The 23,094-nt window shown below is 43.6% G+C and overlaps 1 protein-coding gene across 2 annotated transcripts in view; it reads left to right on the plus strand.

The window, feature by feature from the left end:
- Nucleotides 1-23,094, plus strand: part of AKAP12 (A-kinase anchoring protein 12) — a 122,160-nt gene that overhangs the window by 74,041 nt on the left and 25,025 nt on the right. Inside the window, 1 exon segment of one of the 2 annotated variants that reach the window (NM_001278477.1) lies at nucleotides 15,229-15,485. Within the exon segment in view, the coding sequence (NP_001265406.1) occupies nucleotides 15,461-15,485 (25 nt within the window). The 5' untranslated portion in view covers nucleotides 15,229-15,460. 2 annotated transcript variants of the gene reach the window in all.

Raw genomic sequence — 23,094 nt, forward strand, 5'->3', positions numbered from 1 at the left:
TGGGTTAGCCAGGTGTTGCCTGGAAACATGAAATCAGACCCTGACCTCCATGTGATTAAATGCGGATTCCTAGTAACACTATCAAACACAAGTGCCCAATAGACAAAGAGAGGGGTCCCCTCGCACATACTTTGGTAATTCAAATACAATATTATTCCATGACATTTTCTCAAGCTGTATCCTGTTTTGTAATGTTTTGAAGACTGGAGGGAACACACACAAAATAGGCCTTGAACTTAGGTAAAAGTACTATGCTATGCGATTTCTGGAAACTGGTTTTAATTCATTCTCCTGCTCTGCAGCAATTGTTTTTAGTGTGGCTGCACTGAAATTACTTATGTCATTGACAAATTTCTGGTACAGATATTTCACTGCCTTCATCCTTAAAGAAACACACTTATTTGTCCGTAATCAGCAGTCAAGATGTTTTTCTCTGAACTATATTCAAGTCTGACAGTGCAGTGAACTTTTCTTTTTCTTTCTGACTTAACAAAAGGAGTGAGGAAGAAGGACAGCACGACTTCTGTTCACCCTTTCTCCCCTTCATAAATCAACTAATTCTAGGGGGCTAGACACGGCTAGGACTGCTTTAATTACTATTTTTTGCGTGATCTTGGTTTGAGTACATTTCTTTATCTCATTGCAAGTCAGTTTTCATCAATGAAATGAGCATCCCCACTCGTCTCCGAAATTCTGTGGCTAATATCAATATTACTAGTTATCTGGGCACGAAAAATAAGATAGTGGATTAGTTAATGAAGATACCCAAGTGACCTTAGGCAGGCAGCAATCCACTTGGCAATTCCATTATGCCTTTTTATAAAAACACTTTTATGGCTTTTCTTTCTATTTTTTTTTTTTTTTTTTTTTTTTTTTTTTTGAAAACAGAGTCTCCCTCTGTCACCCAGGCTGAATTACAGTGGTGCAATCTCAGAATCTCAGTTCACTGCAACCTCTGCCTCCTGGGTTCAAGCAATTCTCATGCCTCAGGCTCCTGAGTAATTGGAATTACAGGCACGCACCACCACGCCTGGCTAATTTTTGTATTTTAGTAGAGATGGAGTTTTGCCATGTTGGCTGTGGCTGGTCTCAAACTCCTAACCTCAAGTGATTCACCCACTTCAGCCTCCCAAGTGCTGGGATTACAGGCATGAGCCACCGCGCCTGGTCTCTAATCTGATCTTAAAAACCATTTTCTAGATTGAAGTTTTAATTTAATTAAAAAGTTCAAGAGGGAAATTTTATTCAAGAATATCTTGAAACATAATCCTCTTGGTGTCAAAGAATAAGATAAATACCTTCACAAATGTAGCCACCAAACGCTATCTTCTCATCCTCCTGTGTGTGTTCTGCTGAATGACTGGCGGTCAGTATTATGTAATAAGGATTAGTAATAGCCAGGGATGGGGGGAAGAAGTTGGTAAATGCTATAGCTGCTTGCCCTAAAGATTTTCAGTCAGCCTTGGAGATGTTACCTATAAATTTCTATTGTTCAGAGGCCACTCAAGTCCATTTTCAAATTGGGTCCATGTTCTGGCCCATTTGAGAAGGAGCCAGGCAAGTCAGCCTGTAGGCTTGCCCAAGTAGCAGTCTAAGAATTAGGCCCTTTTCTGCTGGGCACGGTGGCTCACACCTGTTAATCCCAGCACTTTGGGAGGCTGAGGCGGATGGCTCACAAGGTCAGGAGTTTGAGACCAGCCTGGGCAACATAGTGAAACCCCGTCTCTGCTAAAAATAAAAAAATTAGCCCTGCATGGTGGCACGCAGCTGTAGTCCCAGCTATTCGGGAGGCTGAGGCAGGAGAATCACTGGAACCTGCTAGGTGAGGGTTGCAGTGAGCCGAGATCACACCATTGCACTCCAGCCTGGGCAACAGAGCAAGACTCTGTCTCAAAAAAAAAAAAAAAAAAAAAAAAGGCCGGGCGCGGTGGCTCAAGACTGTAATCCCAGCACTTTGGGAGGCCGAGATGGGCGGATCACAAGGTCAGGAGATCGAGACCATCCTGGCTAACACGGTGAAACCCCGTCTCTACTAAAAAAATACAAAAAACTAGCCGGGCGAGGTGGCAGGCGCCTGTAGTCCCAGCTACTCAGGAGGCTGAGGCAGGAGAATGGCGTAAACCCGGGAGGCGGAGCTTGCAGTGAGCTGAGATCCGGCCACTGCACTCCAGCCTGGGCGACAGAGCAAGACTCGGTCTCAAAAAAAAAAAAAAAAAAAAAAAAAGGATTTAGGCCCTTTTTCTTGAAGGGACTGAGGTGGTCCACAAGGAGTGGCTCTCTGTAATTAAGCCACTAATGGAAATATGCAATTATTTTAGCTATTGTCATAGTCTGTTCAGGCTGCTATAACAAAATACCTTATTCCAGGTAATTTGTAAGCAACAGAAATTTATTTCTTACAGTTCTGGAGGCTGGGAAGTCCCAGATCAAGGCACCAGCAGAATCAGAGTCTTGTGAGGTCCCACTTTCTCTAGATGGTGCCACGTATGTGTCCTCATGTGGCAGAAGGGCAGAGGGAACAAACTCCCTTAAGCCTCTTATATGAAGGCACTAATCCCATTCATGAGTGCTCCACCCCAAGGCTGATCGCCTCCCAAAGGCCCCACCCTCTAATACCATCACCTTGGTGATTAGGTTTCAACATATGAAATTTTTTTGTGGGGAGGGACACAAACATTCAGACTGGAGTGGCTGTTTTATTTATGGAATGAAAATCTTTTAGGCATTTTCTCAAGGACTGATTCACCTTGAGAGTAAAACAGTTTCAGTGTCACCTAATTGATAGTAACTTTTATATGGTTAAGGCAATGCTACAGTCTAGAGCACAATGTCCCTATATTACAGTGTATTGGTCCATTCTCACACTGCTGTGAAGAACTGCCCAAGACTGGGTAGTTTATAAAGGAAAGAGGTTTAATTGACTCACAGTTCTGCAGGGCAGGGGAGGCCTCAGGAAACTTAACAATAATGGTGGGAGGGGAAGCAAACACATCCTTCTTCACATGGCAGCAGGAAGAAGTGGAGAGCAAAAGGGGGAAGAACTCCTTATAAAACCATCAGATCTCATGAGAACTCACTCGCTGTCAAGAGAAAAGCATGAGGGTAACTTTTGATTAAATTTCCTCCTGCTGAGTTCCTCCCATTAAACATGGGGATTCCGGGATTATGAGAACTGCAGGTCAAGGTGAGATCTGGGTGGGGACACAGACAAACCGTATCATAGAGAAAAGGATGCTTTGATAACGTCTGAAGATATATTCTCTGGGCTTAAAATTCAACAACTGTTTAGCCTGTTAATCAAGATTTATTCCTGCATATCATGCTTTGAATTGTTTTCAAATTGCTCTGTAGTTCAAGTGTCAGTACAGCCTGATATCAGGTAGTTTTCCTCCGACCTCTACTGTTAACCAGTGCATGCATTAGTCATTCAGGTGAAAAGTGCTATGTGCTAGATTTAATTAATTGAATTGGTTGCTTTCATGTGTCTTAACATGGACATGCAATATTTAGACCAACCACAAGCACAAGGTCATTATCCTCCTGTATTAATTTGCTAAGGTTGTCATGATAAAATGCTCGACCGGTGGTTCAAACAACAGAAATTTATTTTCTCACAGTTCTGGAGGCTGGAGGTCTGAGATCTTGGTGTTGCAGATTTGGTTCCTCCTGAGGCCTCTCTTTTGCTTGCAGACGGCCACCTTCTCACTGTATCCTCACATGGTCTTTCCTCTGTGCATGTGCACATTCCTGGTCTCTTGGTGTGTCCAAGTTTCCTCTTATAAGGACGTCTATTCCTTTTTTTTGAGACATAGTCTCGCTCTGTCACCCAGGCTGTAGTGTAGTGGCATGATCTCAGCTCACTGCAACCTCCACCTCCTGGTTTCAAGTGATTCTCCTGCCTCTGCCTCCCGAGTAGCTGGAATTACAGGCGTGCACCACCACACCTGGCTAATTTTTGTATTTTTAGTAGAGATGGGATTCTACTCTTCACCGTGTTGGCCAGGATGGTCTCGAACTCCTGACCTCAAGTGATCAGCCCGCCTCGGCCTCTCAAAGTGCTGGGATTACAGGCGTGAGCCACCGCGCCCGGCCAGGACTCTTGCTCTTATTAGGGCCAGGCTAATGGCCTCATTTTAACTTAATCACTTCATGAAAGACCCTGTCTCCAAATGCAGTGACTTTCTGAAGTACTGGGAGTTAGGACTTCAAATGTGAATTTGAGGGGGACACAGTTCAGCTCATAACACCACCTCCATGATTGACCCACTTTGAAAGTCAGATTTGGGACCAGAGAAGTGTTAGTAGAAGGGAGCTTTGAGGCTCTCTGAACCAGGAGCCTACCCCTGTGCAGGAGGCTCTTCTGCTTAACCACTTGAAGGTTTGCAGAGTTTTCTCCATAAAAGGAAGCCATTTATTCCCCTGGAGCTAAAATATGCCTCCCTCCAACTGCTCTTCTCTGTTCCCAGGGCTGCCTTCTGGAACTACACAGAATAAACTCACCTCCTTTTTCCACATGGCAGCCCTCTAAGTATTTGAAAACATTTATCATGTCTTTCCTTTAATCTTTTCTTCTCTAGGCAAAACATCTCCCGAGAAAATAACCTGTCTCACATTAAAAGAAAAACGCCAGGGCTTATATATATTTCAGATAGGAATGTGCTCGATGGAAGCTTGCCAAACATCACTGGGTTTCAATTGCAGTATCCCCAGTTTTAAGAACGGTTTCTTTCTCAGACTCTTTAAAACATGAGAACAACTTAGTTTGCTTTAAGCCAAATATTATGTACTGAAAGAATTGACTGGAGGACATGAGTCATTGATACTGAAGTATGTGACTGCTGGTATAAGGGAGTCCCTTACCTCAAGGATGTTGCAAAATGAGCTAAAGTCAAATAAAGTGAAGAAAGCACCAATATATGTTGACATGGATTTCTAACCCTGGAGTGATCAGTCACCCTTCTGGTACTTCACTCCACAAGATAATTAGCATACACCCTTACACAATGCGGTAGCTAGAGATTCGAGCAAGAGAATTCCTGCTTTCCAGATAACTGTTAGCTGTAAATCAAGTGGCAGATTCATAGTGTCCAACCAAATAGTCAGGGAGCAGAGCCGGGGTCTGCTCCCAAGCAGCCTCCTGCTGAGCTCTGAGCTGCAAGCCCTGTGGCCTCACTGTGTAAGCTTAGCATTATGGACTGAAGGTTTGTGTCCCCCCAGACGTACATGTCGAAATCCTAACTCTAAGATGATGTGGTATTTGGAGGGAGAGCCTTTGCGAGGTACTTAGGTCATGAGGGTGGGGCCCTCATGAATGGGATTAGTGTCCTTATAAAAGGGGCCACTTCCCTTTCACCATGTGAGGTTACAGGGAGTAGTCTGCAGTCCAGAAGAATCTGGGATTACCAGATCCCAACCACACTGGCCTCCTGATCTCTGACTTTCAGCCTGCAGGACTGTGGGAAATAAAAGTGTTCGTTGTTTATAAGCCACTTGGTTTATATGGTGCTTTTACAGCAGCCCAAATAGACTAGGACAGTGAACAAAAAGTGTGATGTCTTCCTCATGCTTGTCAAAATCTTGGTCCTAAATATTCCCCTAATCAAGTCCATTTCTGTTGAGTATGTTGAAATACCTTCGGATTCTGTGTCAGTGTCACCTTGATAGATGTCTGGCCATTGGACTCTGAGGCTGTTTCGAGTCTTCATCCCTTATGTAGCTCATGGACTCCTTTTGGTCTTCAGTCTTCTGAATATCTTGTAATGAGGACTCTCCACGTGAATCTGTTTCCATTCAATGTGCTGGGTTCTTTAAGCTCTTTTAATCTAGAAACTCATGCACTTGGCTGGACGCAGTGACTCATGCCTCTAATTCCAGTGCTTTGGGAGGCCAAGATGGGAGGATCACTTGAGCCCAGGAGTTTGAGACTAGCCTGGGCAACACAGCAAGACCCCATCTCTATAAAAAAATAAAAATAAAAAAAATTATCTAGGTGTGATGGTGCACGGCTGTAGTTCCAGCTATCCAGACGCTCAGGCAGGAGAATCGCTTGAGTCCAGGAGGTTGAGGTTGCAATGAGTCTCACCATTTACGCTCCAGCCTCGGTGACAGAGTGAGACCCTGTCTCTAAGAAAAGAAAAGAAAAACTCATGTACCTCATTTCTGGGAAATTTTTTTCCCCCATTTCCCTCTTTGTTCTCTTTCTGGGATTACAATCGGTGCTTCCTATCTGTGGGCTCCTCATTCATGGATTCTACCAACCCTCGATCAAAAATACAGGTTGATACTATATCACTTATTGTTTAGGGAAAAAAATAAAAATAAAATGAAAAGTAAAAAAAAAAAAAAATTTAGAGAAACCAGATTGAGTATCCCTAGTCTGAAAATCGAAAATCCCAAATGCTCCAAAAATCCGAAACATTTTAAGTGCCACCATGATACTTAAAGGAATGCTCTTGGCAGCATTTTGGATTTTCAGATTGAGGATGCTCAGCCAGTGTGTATAATGCAAATATTCCAAAATCTGAAAAAATCCAAAATCCCAAACACTTTTGGTCCCAAGCAGGGGATACTCAACCTGTATCTGGGGGGAAAAATCCACAAAATTCCGAAAGGCAGAATTTGAATTTGCCAGTCTCCCAGTACTATGTTGAATCCACCTGAATGAAGTGATGTGTAGGTGTTGCATCAGGCTCATTAATTCCAGCCAACAAGGTGCTGCTTTTATTACAATGCACTCCTGAGAAATTCATGATAAAGGGACCTTCTTGCTTTTTACAGAATGTGTAAGATTGTTTTTAGCCACCCTCCCCATGAACCAATTTTCACCCCATTGAGGGCAATATCACCCTCATTTGAGAATACATGATTTAAGGTAAGCATAATAGCCAATATTCTTCTTCTAGAATATACTCAGAAGTGTCAGTGTTTACCTTTATTTGCACCTCAGAATAACACGAGGTGTAATTCTGAGGTGCAAATTACAGGTGTAATTTTTATTCTCCCATCAGTTGAAGCCCAGAGGTTTAAATACTTCACACCTGGTCCTATAGCTAGCAGAAGGCCCAGAACTAGAAACTTTTCAGACCTTGAATCGTCTTTTAACCATACCAGAGACAGGGGTGTACAGAATTTTAAGATGAATAGAAGATACGGACCACACAGCACTAAGGAAAGAATCTGATTCCTATTCCTATGTACCTGAACAAATTTGGTAGTAGGGCAAGTTTTTTTCTTATTTTGTTATTTTTATTATTGACTAATTGATTAATTTTGAAATAGGGTCTCACTCTGTCGCTCAGGCTGGTCTTGAACTCCTGGCCTCAAGCGATCCTCCTGCCTTGGCCTCTCAAATAGCTGGGACCACAGGTGCACACCACCATACTCAGTTATTTCATTATATTAAAGAATCACACTTTGATTTTCATCTGCTTTAGATTTGCTAACTGAGCTGTTTCAGTGATTGGAGAGTTTACGTTCATGATTTAGATCATCTGAATTTTTGATAGAAAACCAAAGGTATTGCCCTTTTTCACCCTTCTGAGTTCAGGGCTTCCTGGGCAGTGCTGGGCCAGCATGTAGAGTCCATGACTCTGTGGCTAATGTGTTTGACTTCCAGTCATAAAAGTAGCAAGGCTTTATTGTGGATTTGTAAAATATAAAAAAAATGGAGACAGAAATTGTCCCGAATTCCACCATGGTTTCTTTGTTACTTTTCTTTCTGAGCTCTTTTATCATTGGCCTTAAATGTACAGGTATATATGCATTTTATTTATTTATTTATTTTATTATTTGTTGAGACAGGGTCTTCTTGCTCTGTCACCCAGGCTGGAGTGCAGTGGCGTGATCTCGGCTCATTGCATTCTCCGCCTCCTGGGTTCAAGAGATTCTCCTGTCTCAGCCTTCTGAGTAGCTGGGATCACAGGTGCCTGCCACCACACCTGGCCAATTTTTATATTTTTAGTAGAGACGGGAGTTCCCTATGTTGGCCAGGCTGGTCTTGAACTCCTGACCTCAGGTGATCGACCTGCCTTGGCCTCCCAAAGTGCTGGGATTCCAGGCATGAGCCACCACACCCCACCGTATATGCATTTGAAAAAGCAAAATTGGGTTTATATTGAATAGATAGTTTATTTTCTGCTTTTTTCCTGAACAAAGAGGTTTATAGATCAATATAGGCATTTTTCAGGCCAGGTATGGTGGCTCACGCTTGTACTCCAAAAACTTTGGGAGTTCGAGGTAGGAAGATTGAGGCCAGGAGTTCAAGACCAGCCTGGACAATGTAGCGAGACCCAATTTTTCTTTAAAAAAAATTAAAAATCTATATATATAGGCATTTTTCTCATAATTAACTGCTTCAAACATATTGTTTTTGCCATAAATTCTTCTGAAAAGATAAGTATACTGTTTCCTTACTGTTACAACACTTACTCTAAATGTTATACATTCTAAGCTGTAAACATACTCACACATAAATCTATACCTTTTCATTTGGTCTATTTCATAGAATTGCCTAGGTAAAGAAATAAATATATGTGGACTCAATAAGGAGAGAGATAATATTTATTCTACATCACTTTTATTATTTGAGTTTTTAATGTTTATTTTCCCCTTGCTTTTTAAAGTGATTTTAAAATTCTCCTTTAGTGTTTCTGTTGTATCATAACAATTCCTTTGAGGAACTATTCTTCAGAGTATTTATCTTGGATTTGGAATAGCAATAACCATGTCTATACAAATATGTCCAGTTCAACTGGACCATAAAACTCAATTAGCTGATATTTATCTATGTGCATAGCATGCAGCAAAGACCTGAAAATACGCTGAGTCCAGGAGAGACTGCCCATCCTGTAGATAACCTGACAGTGTCATTCAGATTCAGGGTGTGTATAGATGGATAGACACAGACAGATATCTATCTATCTGTCTACCTATCCATCTATCTACACCTATCTAGATATAGATAGATATCTAGATAGATAGATATATCTCCTCTTTTACAGTTATCCAATTTGGAGCTGTATTTCACTCAACTTTAAATTATCTTGGAGCATTTCAAAGGAATAACAGGAAGTGAGGGCTATCTGGCTGCAACATTTGTCACCCCACTGATCGCCATGGTTGACTCGGCTGATCTGGCTGGCTAGGCGGGTGTCCCCTTCCTCCCTCACTGCTCCACGTGTGTCCCTTCCGAAGCTGCACACTTGGTCGAAGAGGACGACCATCCCCGATAGAGGAGGACCGGTCTTCGGTCAAGGGTATACAGGTAGCTGCGCTCCCCTGCTAGAACCTCCAAACATGCGCTAAAGGTCCATTTAAAGGAATAACAATGGCATCAATTCTCCCTTCTATTTCATCTGTCCTTTTCCAGCAAGAAGAAAAGAGACCCTACTGGTTTTTGGCTTCCTTACCCCCCAGGGTGATGCCAGGTTAAAGAGAAAATGAGAGGAGAGGAGGCCAGGGAGGGAGGGTTGAATTTGGTGTGCAAGTCCTTTCTTCCATTCCGTGACACTCATACTTGGGTTAAATACCTAAGCATCCTTCGAGGAAGTTGGAGAGCCTAATATTGGTTTTAATTCTGGGTATAGTGGTCCCAGTCCCCTCCCTTTCAGGAAAAAAGAGGAAAGTAGCCTGCTTTATTGCAGCCATCTGTCTGCTGGTCCCGCCTCCAGACTGCCCACTCTGAGGCCTCTCCTGTTCTCTTCCTGTGTCACTGCTTTGATTTTTGTTTTTGTTTTTTATAGAGATGGGGTCTTGCTGTGTTGCCCAGGCTGGTCTCGAACTCCTGGCCTCAAGTGATCCTCCCATCTCGGCCTCCCGAAGTGCTGGGATTATAGGCATGAGCCACCTCACCCAGCCTGTGTCACTACTTTGTGCTGCCACACTGGACCGCTGCTTCCATGTTTTAATCCTCTCCACATGTGGCTTCCGCTGCCACTTTCCCCCTCATTGCCTCTAATCCCCGTCCATTCTCAGCATCCTTTTTCAGCTCCTCTTCCTCAGGGTTCCAGGCCATTCTTATTTCATGGACATCACTCCGTTCGGGTGATCCCACAGATTCACATTTATCTTGTGGGCACTGTAACTTTGGACTCCTCCCTCACCTTCGTCACTACTGCATCCATCTCTTTTGTTCCTTCAGTCTCTTCCTCCTGTCATCACAGCCCAGGTGCCTTTTCTAAATTGCAGTAAATTCAGTGCCACCATCCCCTGCCTCAAGCCTCCAATGGTTCCCTATAGTCTTCAGAACCAGCAGCACAAAGTTATTTTTTAAAGAAACAAGCCAGCTTTCGTGAGCTATAATTCACATACTGTGCAGTTGACCCCTTTAAAGTACACAGTTCAGTGGTTTTTGCTTTATTCACAGAGCTGTATAACCATCCCCACAGTCAGCTGTGGGACATGATCTTTTCTTGTCTTTTCTTTTCTTCTTTTCTTCTTTCGTTCTTTCTTTCTTTTTGGGGAGTCTTGCTCTGTTGCCCAGACTGGAGTGCAATGGCGCGATCTTGGCTCACTGCAGCCTCCACCTCCTGGGTTCCAGCGATTCTCATGCCTCAGCCTCCTGAGTAGCTGGAATTACAAGCGTGCGCCACCATGCCTGGCTAATTTTTTTCTATTTTTAGTAGAGATGGGGTTTCACTGTGTTAGCCAGGATGGTCTCGATCTCCTGATCCACCTGTCTCGGCCTCCCAAAGTGTTGGGATTATAGGCATGAGCCCAGCCGGGACATTTTCATTACCTCATAAAGAAACCCCATCCTGGTTAGCTGTCACTCCCTCTCCCGCCAAAACCCCCAGTCGTAGGTAACCGCTAACTACTTTATGTCTGTAGATTTGCCTCTTGTAGACATTTCAAGTAAATGAAATTAAGCAATGTGTGCTCTTTGGTGACTAGCTTCTTTCACTTAAAAGTTTTTTCAATGTTCATCTATGTTATAGTATGTTTCAGTACTTTATTTTTATTACTAACCCATTTCCATTAGATAAGCTAAATTTTATTTATCTCTGCATGAGTTGATATTTAGATAGCTTCCAATTTTTGTTACTAGGAATATTATACCGTAATGAACATTGATGGACAAGTTTTTGTGCAGGTATATATTTTCATTGCTCTTGGGTATATGTCTAGGAGAATTGCTGGGTCATATAATAAATCTATGTTTAACATTTTGAGGAACTACCAGCCTATTTTCCAAAGCAGCTGTACCGTTTCCAATTTCTCCATTCCTTGTTATTGTGGTCTTCCTTGCCCCCTGCCACCTGCCCGTTTTGTAAACCGGGCAGATCAGCTTTATGTTGTTGTCTTTTTTTTTTTTTTTTTTTTTTGAGACAGTCTTACTTTGTCACCCAGGCTGGAATGCAGTGGTACGATATCATCTTACTGCAACTTCTGCCCCTCTGGGTTCAAGCAATTCTTGTGCCTCAGCCTCCTGAGTAGCTGAGACTACAGGCTCCTGCCACCATGCCCAGCTAATTTTTATATTTTTAGTAGAGACGGGGTTTCGCCATGTTGGCCAGGCTGGTCTCGAACTCCTGGCCTCAGGTGATCCACCCACCTCGGCCTCCCAAAGTGCTAAGATTATAGGCGTGAACCACCACACCCAACCTGTTGTCTTTTTTCTTTTTTATTAAGGTCATCCTAGTGGGTGTGAGGTGGTTTTGATTTGCATTTTTCTAAGGGCTAATAACGTTGGACATATTTTCATGTGCTCATTGGTTGTTTGTGTATTTTGTTTAGAGAAATGGCTACTCAGATTCTTTGCTCACTTTTAATGGATAATTTGTTACAAAGTCCTTAACATGTCATTCAAAACCCTTTATAAATATTTTTAGTTTAATCTCCAGTATTGTCTTCCCCCCACCCCCTAACCCCCGGACCTCCCCAAGTAAACTCCGAATCTCATAGCTGTAAGGAACCCACTCATGATTGCCCAAAGGTCCAGCTCTTGGTATCTCTGCCCATGCTTGTCTCTCCCTATGGATCACCTTCCATGTGCCCCAGGCAGGGAGTGTCCCCTCATCCCTTCAGAGACCCAAGGCTACCTCAGAGGTGAGCCAAACTGGAGCTGCCCACTCCCGCCACTAACTGGGCCTGTCCACTACCCCCTCCTGCCACTGGGCGTGTCCACCACCCACGACCGAGCTCCCCGAGGGCAGGGACAGTATCTAATGAGATCCCTGGGTATTTCACATAATAAATACAGAGCAACAACTTGGTAAATATTTGTTGAATTAACCATTCAGATTTGGAAAAACAGGCTTTCTGTCATCCACCTATGTATTACACAGCAAAACTATATAATTCTTACTATAATTATAATTCTTCTTATAATTCCTGTAATTCTCACTTTGGTTGGTGATGTCTTCCTCTAAAAATCCTGATTTAACAAAAACAGAGAATGGAAATGATAAAAGAAAGTCTCCTGCATTGGACAGTGACCTTAGGTGTCATCTTTACTCCTGCTTTTATCCTGATGGATGACTTTTCTTTGTAAATGCAGACACACAGAGGCTTGATCGGCAGCTGTGCCATGCACCCTGTCCTTGATCATTCTTAGAGGTAGAGATCAAAGGAGACCCATTGGCTGAGAGAGTCTACAACTTGCCACATGATCTATTGCTCTGCCTTGTGATTTTAATTGCCTCTTTAAGAATATCAAATCAGGCCAGACGCAGTGGCTCATGCCTGTAATCCCAGCACTTTGGGAGGCTGAGGCGGGTGGATCACCTGAGGTCAGGAGTTCGAGACCAGCCTGGCCAACACAGTGAAACCTCATCTCTACTAAAAATATAAAAATTAGCAGGGCGCGGTGGCAGGCGCCTGTAATCCCAGCTACTCAGGAGGCTGAGGCAAGAGAATTGCTTGAACCCAGGGGGCGGAAGTTGCAGTAAGATGATATCGTACCACTGCATTCCAGCCTGGGCGACAAGAGCAAGACACCATCTCAAAAAAAAGAAAAAAAAAATATATCAAATCAGATGCGTTAGCGTCTTCATGAATGTCAAAAAAAGAAATGTTTCAGTGCCAAAACTGAACAGCAGTACGGTGACCTTTGGAAATGTTGTTTAGGGTATTAAATGTGTAACTAGTGACATTTTGTGTGTTTTTATTTTTCTTCCTACCCAGCTCAGTGAAATAGCTGCTGCTTGCTCTGTTGTTAGAATTTGGACTGATAGAAAGGAGAGGAGCTGGAGATTCATTCTGCTCTGCAAGGGCAGACTCGATTTCAGAAGTGGCACCAGATGATAGCCTGTGTTGTCCCCAACCACTGGTGCTGAGAAATGATGCAGAACCAAACCCTCAGATCCCAGATCGCCCACGGCTCCTGGGACATCTCTGGGGAAGGGACTTACTAATGTAGCCCCTGATACAACATCCCAAGATGTCTTTATCCATGATTTGCACAGCCAGGACACTCCGGGGCTGGGATTGGGAGGAGAGGAATGGCCAAGCTTCCCTGCCCCCTTGGCTCTGTGGACTCCAGAGGGATGTTCAGTACCAGCAGCATTTCACATACACCAGACTCATTATTACAATTGGAGCAATTTGTGAACTAGAGTTGAGACTTCTCTAGAGAAGATAAAAGGTTGGGAAGCTGCTCAGTGGCTCGGTCTGGGAGTCAGCTTCCAGGCAATATCTTACTGAGTCAGGACAAGGCCCATCCCTCCCTGTTCCCGCCAGGCCGGGTATTTGCCAGGATGTGAAACGGAAGCCAGGTTTTTGGAGAGGCTGAAGCTGATTTTTTTAACAAGGTCCGGTTACCAGCAAGGAAGCGGCCTTCATGCTGCTCACTCTGGGCCTGAGTGTGGTGCATCGCGCCCCCTGGTGCCCAAAAGGCGCAACTACGTGCCATGCTAGCCAGCTCTCCTGGACTTCCATTTTTCCCTGATTCTCCTGTTCCTCGCCCACCCTCCTCTTTGCTGTGCCCACTGTGGTCCACGCCGAGGCTCCCCTCCCTCCTCCCTGCCCCAAGCAGTAATGAACAAGATCTTCATTCTCTGAAGAGAAGCGCAATAGTAAAACTTTCCTTTTTGTTTGCGTAGGGGAAGAGCTGGTGTTAATGGGGTCAGGCAGGCAAGGCATGAAATAAGGAAAGGATGAAAGAAGGGAACAAACCCAGGGGACCTAAAGGACCTACCCTAACAAAAAATTGGCGTACAAAAAAAGTGTATTAAAATTGTGAGACTACACCAACTCATTTGTCACTTATGTCTTTACAAAGAACAAACCTGAAGCTTCTATGAGAAAGAATTGAAGTGCTCTAGGGCTGCCTGAAATCTTCGGAACTTTTAACACAGGCTTTGAATTCCGAGGTGTGTGCTTGCATGTTAGAGATGTGATCGTGTCTAAAAATTGGAACATGGCGTAGTTTGATCTAAAAGATGAGCTAACTTCTGCCATTTAGAAAAAGACCTCATGCTCGGGGGGAGGGGGGAGGGATTGCATTGGGAGTTATACCTGATGTAAATGACGAGTTGATGGGTGCAGCACAGCAACATGGCACAAGTATACATATGTAACAAACCTGCACGTTATGCACATGTACCCTACAACTTAAAGTATAATAATAATAAATAAATTAAAAAAAAAAAAAAGAAGAAGAAAAAAAAAAAAAGAAAAAGACCTCATGCTCAAGTCTGCTTTTGAAAAGTTACCTTGGTCAAGTATTGAAGATAGCACTTGTTAGAAGGAACAAGTTCACTTCTAACAGCCCTTCTCAAAGAATGAGTTCAGTAAACAGCACTACTGAGAGTTGCCAATCCTCAGATCAGTGCAACGTGTGTGTAAGACACAGATGGTGAAAATATAAAATGCTACAGATGCCAAGAAGGGAGGTGTTTTGCACCACACCAATCTTTAAACAAACAAAAGGATGCAGAATGCAGTCTTTAAAATGGAGGGAGAATTTGATGTCTGTGTGGCTATTTCCTTGAAATGATTTAAAAAGCTGAGATACAGAAGTATTAGTAAATCGGTGCCAGGAATGAGGTAACCGTTTAGATCCAATGCGGCCGCTCCAGCATCGTACTCATGCCCAGCACCCTCTAAACCCTCCCGGGACTCTGCAGAGCCCGCTGACCACAGAGCCCAGCTTGGGGGAGGGCTTTAAGGTGAAGCACGTGACCCCCTGCTTGTGCAGCCCGGGCCGGGAAGTTTGCGCTCCCGAAGTCATGGAGCGCAGCAAGGGAGGGGCCAGCGCCAGCCCGCGTGTGGGTGGCTGGGTGGTGGCGTGGGTGGGGGTCCGCCTATAATTATCTGGGGAAATGCATCCGCGCTCCGTTTTTCGCTGCGGCAGCTCCGAGGGCACCTCCTGTTCTCCCTGATCCTCCGGGAGTGGCTGGGCGCTCAGTCCGCTCTGATCCCACCGAGACCACCCGGGATTGGCAGGAAGGAGACGAGGCGTCTGCTGGAGAGGGCAGGGACCCGCTAAGCTGATCTCCTGTACAGTAGTGCTACTTAAAATATGCTGGGGACCATCACCATCACAGGTAAGGCACAGGTCAGGTCGCTTGTGTCCTTCCCGGACGGCAGGCACGGGGCACGAAAAGGGCTTTCTTCCGTCGAATGCGCGTTTGGTGGGGAGCCCGGGAGGTCAGTGGCTGGACCGTTATTGGCATTTATTTCTCTCCGTGTGCTGAGTTTTTCATCAGAAGAACATTCTCTCTTGGGCTTAGCAAGAATCAAACAACCTCAGCTTTTCGTTTTTGGCTGAGCTGGACTCTTCTTGGCTGTGCCTATGGGAGACTTTTAGTATATTTTCTTCGGGGTTGTACCTTTCCCTTAGGGAGACAGGGATGTGGAGAGGAACAGCAGCAGCCGACTGAATAGAAATATGTCAGATGTATGTGAACTTGAAAATAAGTTGTGAAAGCTTAATCTCTTGCCGTAGTCGTAGACCAAATACTTTCCTCTTCTGGGCAAATTACAAGTGTTTGCATTTTGACTTGTTTACTAGGAACTTTGAATAAAGGTACACTGGGTGGTTTAGGGGACTAACATTTAAGCTCTGCTTTAAGTGGTGGTTTTAATAAAGCCATAGTTATTATAAAATTGGTGGCTAGGAAGCAACACTATTTAAGCAACAAATAGTATTTAAAAAGTATGTTTCTTTAGCTTACTTTCTAGGAATTTGGTCGTATGAATTATAATATTGAATGCCTACTTCTACAAATAACTTCTATGCATGAAACTTTTAGAATGCCCTTACGGCTCCTCTAACTTGACTTGATAGTCTTATGCCATTGTACTGTGGCCTCACTTGCTTATTTTCTCTTCCTCTCATCAAGAAAATTAAACTGCATTTGCGAATTTAACTTTATAGGAACAGCACTTCTTTAAATATTTGTGATCATTGCTGCCAAATCTACTTTTGTTTTTATTTTTGTTTTTGTTTTGAGATGGAGTCTTGCTCTTTTGCCGTAATGGAGTACAGTGGCTCGATCTCGGCTCACTGCAACCTCCGCCTCCCAGGTTCAAGCGATTCTCCTGCCTCAGCCTCCCGAGTAGCTGGGGTTACAGGCGCACACCAAGCCCAGCTAATTTTGTATTTTTAGTAGAACCAGGGTTTCACCAAGTTGGCCAGGATGGTCTCGATCTCTTGACCTCGTGATCTGCCTGCCTCAGTCTCCCAAAGTGCTGGGATTATAGGCATGAGCCACCGCACCTGGCCTACATGTTTGTTTTTTTTTTAAAGCAACTACAGAATTTCTAGGACTTAAAATTTTCTCAGTGCAACTGCTCCTGCAAAGCCATGCACTCCTGTGTAATTTAAAAGAATGTGAAAGTTCAGCAATACTAAAATTATCTCTCACTTCCTATAGATTAGCTTGTTTTCTTTGAGATTTCCTTAAAATTTGCCCCCCAAGTTGACTTGGCTAACCTTTCTACCATTTACCCAGCTTGAAAGTTTATGCCATATCTCGAAACTATTAGTGAACAGACTGTACAAAATGAAAAAATTTAAAACACGAAAATCTCCATTTTTTTCCCCAAATCATTAATTTTTCTATGAATGGAATATGCAAATGTGTATTGTAGGGAGTCACAGCTTGGGGTGGTGCTTCTGAGATCATGACTTTTTTCTGAGTACTTTCTGGGTACAATATGATTTTTATCATATTCACTATTCGGTTAGTCGCATACTGAGATTCCTATGGTAAAAGAAGGTGGTCTAAAGTTTTAGCAGTCATTAAAGGTTAATAAACTTGGAACACTTGAGGGGGCCTTTAATAGTTGGCTCAGATAACCCCAATGGAATGATAAATGAATGGAAATAGTGGGAAGGACTAATTTTTAAGGCAAAATCAGATAATTGACTCTATTGCTTTCTGAATTTACTTTTCTTACAGTGTGGGTGTGGAGGATGTGGCAAAATTTTGCACTTTTTCCTGGTAATAAGAAAGTGCAGAGAAAATCTTAACTCCAAAAATTTAACAGCAAGAAATCTTATGTAGTGGAAGAAGTAAAAATGAAAGGGAGTTTCAGCTGTTTTTCCTCCGCAAGTTATTCTGATGGAGAAGATTCATAATCATCATCTTTAAATAGTTGTTCAGAATCTTGAAAAGCCATGAGGGCTTTAAAAATTGACAGTAAGGTGGTCGGGCGTGGTGGCTCACGCCTGTAATCCCAGCACTTTGGGAGGCTGAGGCGGGAGGATCATGAGGTCAGGAGTACGAGACTAGCCTGACCATCATGGTGAAACCTTGTCTCTACTAAAAATACAAAAATTAACCGGGCATGGTGGTGTGCATGTGTGATCCCAGCTACTCAGGAGGCTGAGGCAGAGAGAATTGCTTGAACCCGGGAGGCAGAGGTTGCAGTGAGCCGAGATTGTGCCACTGCCCTGCAGCCTGGTTAACAGAACGAGACTCCGCCTCAAAAAAAAAAAAAAAATTGACAGTAAGGTTTAGTGCAATCTGAAAGGTCTCTTGCGTCTTTGGGATTACTCACTTAAATACGATAGAAGGTTATTGTAGTTCTCTTTAGCACTATGTTATTTTAGGAGGCGTGTGTTTAAATTTTACCATTTATTAACGGGACTGATGGCATTTTGTAGGAACTACTTAGGAATGAGTTTGCATTTCTGTAAGTAAGGAAAAGCTATCACTTAATACTATTATCCCCCCCGCCCCCCCCCCCCCCCACACAACCCAGTTTACACAAACCACTAAAATGAATGCAGTGGAAATTGAATTATGAAATGATTGCTTATTCACATTATATACTGTTGCCATTCTTGGGGTCTCTTTCTCTCACATCTCATTTGCAATAAGTTAGCTTAGAAACAAGGAATAAGTGATGTGACACGATGATCATCCCCTTCCCCACTCAACTGTAAATGGCATGCCAGCAAAAAAAATCCCTTTTTTTTTTTTTTTTTTGAGATGAAGTCTCACTCTGTCACCCAGGCTGGAGTGCAGTGGCTCGATCTCAGCTCATTGCAACCTCCACCTCCCAGGTTCAAGCAATTCTCCCTGCCTCAGCCTGCCGAGTAGCTGGGATTACAGGCGCCCACCACCACGCCCCACTAATGTTTGTATTTTTAGTAGAGACAAGGTTTCTCCATGTTGGCCAGGCTGATCTTGAACTCCTGACTTCAGGTGATCCACCCTGCCTCAGCCTCCCAAAATGATGGGATTACAAGCGTGAGCCACCACGCCTGGCCAAAAAAAAAATGCTTTTTAAATTAAGCAAGTACCTTTTCTATTTTCTCTAAGTCACCCACATTACTGACACTGATAATACTGATAATATTGCAAACTGTCAAGTATCATGAGAAATAGAGACATCATTCTTTAAAGTAGAAACTGGGGGAGAATCAACATTCGTGTTAGTTCTATATTATTTATAATGCACTTCCCGATGCAAATAATTTTTACAAGAGAAAAAAAATACCTCGCACATGGGTGTTTCCCATCTGCTATGGAGAGAGATGCCTTGTCAAGAGACTTTGGAGACACGAAATTGATACTTTCACAACTGCTAGATTAATAACTACCACTTCCTGAGCGCCTAGTCTGGCAGGTGTTTCTCAGCACTTTGTGGACATTATCATGTATTCCTCACAAGAATCCTGCAAAAAGTGGTTCTGTAACCCCGTTTCTATCGCGAAAGCAAGTTTCTCATGATTTGATAATTACCCAAGGTTTCACAGCTAGTAAGGGCATAACTGTAGAGTACCTTGCAAAAGACCTCTTTCTCGTTGTGAAGATGCTAATACTTGTGTTAGTGACGTCCACATTCTTACATGCCCGCTCAGATGTTTAAGGGATCGTGAAACATCAATATAAAAACCAGGGATTGGGGCTGGACACTGTGGTTTATGCCTGTAATCTCAGCACTTTGGGAGGCCAAGGCAGGCGGATCGCTTGAGTCCAGGAGTTCGAGACCAGCATGGTCAACATAGGGGAGACCTCCTCTCTAAAAAAAATTAAAAATTTAGCTGGGCAATGTGGCCCGTGCCTGTAGTCCCAGTTACTTAGGAAGCTGAGGTAGGAGGATCACTTGTGCCACTGTATTCCAGCCTGAGCAACAGAGCAAGACCCTGTCCCCACCCCACCCCCCCAAAAAAAACACCAGGTCCAATGATGATGTCACCTATGTGCTTCTGTATGGGATTTTTGCTTCTATGAATTTGAATGTATCTCCGCTTGGAGGTTTTCTGGTTAATGAGCTTTAGAACAAGGGAAGTTGGGTGTGTAGCATATAAGGGATGGACTTAGAATGCAGAGAATTCCTGGAAAAATTCCAGGACAATGCTACGAATCTTGGGGGAAAGATAACTAGTTCCAGATGTCACTGTAAGCCGTCCTGATGTGCCTGGGGATGGGGAGCGCTGGTGAGACTAAGCCTGAAAAATGAACATGTCGTTTCTGCAATATCGTACTTCTTTTTCTCAACAAAAAATGATGGTGGTGGTGTCACTGAAACCTGATAGCTAAGGTTTGGATAAAAACAGTAACATTTTGTAATATGTAATCAACATATTCCTTTATGTTTTTTTCTTCTTTTAAGCCTCTAAAGTAAAAGAAAACAATGTATAATTTCTCTCTTAGTCGCTAAGTATTTGGAAAAGTGAGAAAAGAAAGACGATGCTCCAGGTTTTGAACACGTGGGCCGTCTCTACATTATATGGAGCTTGGGGCCAGGGAGCGCAGAGCCAGCAGGGACCACTGTAGCTTAGCCCTTCTTGGGATCATGGAGCCTTTGCAGCTTTGGGGACGGGGAGATTATGGATATTTTCTAAAGGAAAATGTGTATTTGCACATACACATTATAGACCTGGACATTGATTTGATAAACTGGGATTCACAGACCATTTATCTGGAGACAAACCTAGGTTAATAGCAGGTAACACCTCAGTGTGAAACACTTCAGTAATTCTTGGCCAAAGTGAGATTTTTGTACATGAAATGATTTCAAGTTTTGGTTTCTTACTACATCACTAAAGATGCAACTTTTCATATATTTTCACATTTATTTGACTCCATTAATATTCCATAGACCTTTTTTTTTTAACCTCAAAGTGGTTTGTTATGACAAAGCTGTTTAAAATTTTTTAATTTTAAATTTTAAAACAAGCTGTTTGTTATTATTAAACATGTGTTATAATTTTTTTATAATGTAGTAATTGAGGATAGTTTATACTCTTAAAAATAGGGTGAAAGGTGTTCACTCCAGGAGGTATCTTTTGTTCTCTATTTCACTTTCCACACTTATTATTAAGAATAACTTTCATTTATCTTAGAAAAACATAAAGCAAAAAGCCTACCCAAGGTCTTGGCAGTGGTAACTTCAAGTTATTTTTCCTTCCGGAATGTTGTAGCATGAAGTAGCTTCATCCGTATCCAGTCTTTATTTTTACTTCATCTTTTTAAAAGTTTTGTTTTGGAGTACAGTAGCATGATCATAGATCACTGCAGCCTGGAACTCCTGGGCTCAACGATCCTCCTGCCTCAGCCTCCCAAGCAGCTGGGACCCTACTGAGTAGCATGTCCAGCCCTACGTCTTTTTTTTTTTTTTTTTTTTTTTGAGACAGAGTCTCGCTCTTTCGCCAGGCTGGAGTGCAGTGGCATGATCTTAGCTCAATGCAACCTCCACCTCCCAGGTTCAAATGATTCTCCTGCCTCAGTCTCCTGAGTAGCTGGGATTACAGGTGCCCGCCACCACACCCGGCTAAATTTTTGTGTTTTTAGTAGAGATGGGGTTTCATCATGTTAGCCAGGATGGTCTCGATCTCCTGACCCTGTGATCCACCTGCCTTGGCCTCCCAAAGTGCTGGAATTACAGAGGTGAGCCACCACGCCCGGCCCAGCCCTGTGTCTTATATGCACTATATCCATGCAGAGATCCCTCCTTCTTGGGTATATTCAGAAAATTAAGTGAATGAAAGCTCTTTCTACAGCTTCTTTAAAATTATCTTATCTTTTCCAAGTAATATTTTCAGCATGTTGACCCTGTCTCACACAAGCATGTGATTAGGTGTCTCCACCCAGAAGAAGGGCATAGAAATATCTGGTTTCTGTAGTAATACTCTCTTGAGAAACAAGGCATGGATGATGTTGTTTCACTAATGATTGATGTCAAAAGACCTGTCAATCAAGACATGTATCACACATGGGTGTGTAGCCTGTTGGAAGGATTAGTCTTTTTTCCTGCCCTTTGAAGTGTCTACAGGGTGGGAAAAGACCAGTGACTAACAGGACAGTACGAAGACGGAGGTGCCTGTGAATTCGGGCTCCAGAGGCTTCTACAGGGGGCACACCGACCACTCCCTTTAACATTTTGGCCGTCTTTGTGACCTAGTGGGATGCTGGAGTTGTTTCTAACTGAACCTCAGCACCAGTGAGTACCTGAGCACCACGATTGGGCTTTCTGGGCATCGGAGAGACTTGGGTGGATAGCCGCGTGTTTAAAAACAGCGGGATCATTCAGTCACACATGAGTTTAAAAACTACATTGTGTGGAGGCCGGGCGCGGTGGCTCACGCCTGTAATCCCAGCACTTTGGGAGGCTGAGACGGGCGGATCCTGAGGTCAGGAGATCGAGACCATCCTGGCTAACATGGTGAAACCCCGTCTCTACTAAAAAAATACAAAAAACTAGCCGGGCGAGGTGGCAGGCGCCTGTAGTCCCAGCTACTCGGGAGGCTGAGGCAGGAGAATGGCGTGAACCTGGGAGGCGGAACTTGCAGTGAGCTGAGATCCGGCCACCGCACTCCAGCCTGGGCGACAGAGCGAGACTCCGTCTCAAAAAAAAAAAAAAAAAACCTACATTGTGTGGAAAAGGCCACTCCAAAATCAAAGGAGGTTTTAGGGGCACCAAAAAGTACATCCCCATATCAGTGATCCCAAATCAAAGATGAAGCTTTCTGATCTTCCTCTTTGTAGCCAGTCAGACAAAGCTAAGGCAGATGAAAATTCCGTAGGAGTTTTGAATTAAAAGAAGCGCCCTAAAGGAAGGCTGTGATGACGTGTGGCTGTGAATGGATTCCACTGTGCCAGGCCTGCATGGGTGAGCACTGGCTGCCTGTCCTGGAAGCCCCCTCCATTATTTTTAGAGGCCTCTTATCAATCACTTACTCCCTTCACTCCCAGCAGTGGGAGTGGGTTGAGCCTCTGGTCTGAGCCTCTCCTGCCTGCTGCCCCCACATCTTTTAGACTGTTTTATAATGCATTTAACAGCCTCTCACGGTGCTCACTAAGCTGCAATCTTTAACTCATTCACAACCAGCATGCAGGGAGCACGTAAAAATAGTTTCTCAGGCCAGGTGCAATAGCTCACGCCTGTAATCCCAGCACTTTGGGAGGCCGAGGCTAGCGGATCACCTGAGGTCAGGAGTTTGAGACCAACCTGGCCAACATGGCGAAACTCCGTCTCTACTAAAAATAAAAAATAAGCTAGGCATGGTGGCAAGCGCCTGTGGTCCCAACTACTCGGGAGGCTGAGGCAAGAAAATTGCTTGAACCCAGGAGGTGGAGGCTGCAGTGATTCGAGATCACACCACTACACTCTAGCCTGGGCAACGTAGCAAGACTGTGTCTCAAAAAAAAAAAAATTTTTTTTTTTCAAAGTTTCTGCTAGCCACAAACTAGAAGG

This window comes from Macaca mulatta, chromosome 4 (assembly GCF_049350105.2).
Source record: "Macaca mulatta isolate MMU2019108-1 chromosome 4, T2T-MMU8v2.0, whole genome shotgun sequence".
In the NCBI taxonomy this organism is placed as follows: Eukaryota; Metazoa; Chordata; class Mammalia; order Primates; family Cercopithecidae; genus Macaca; species Macaca mulatta.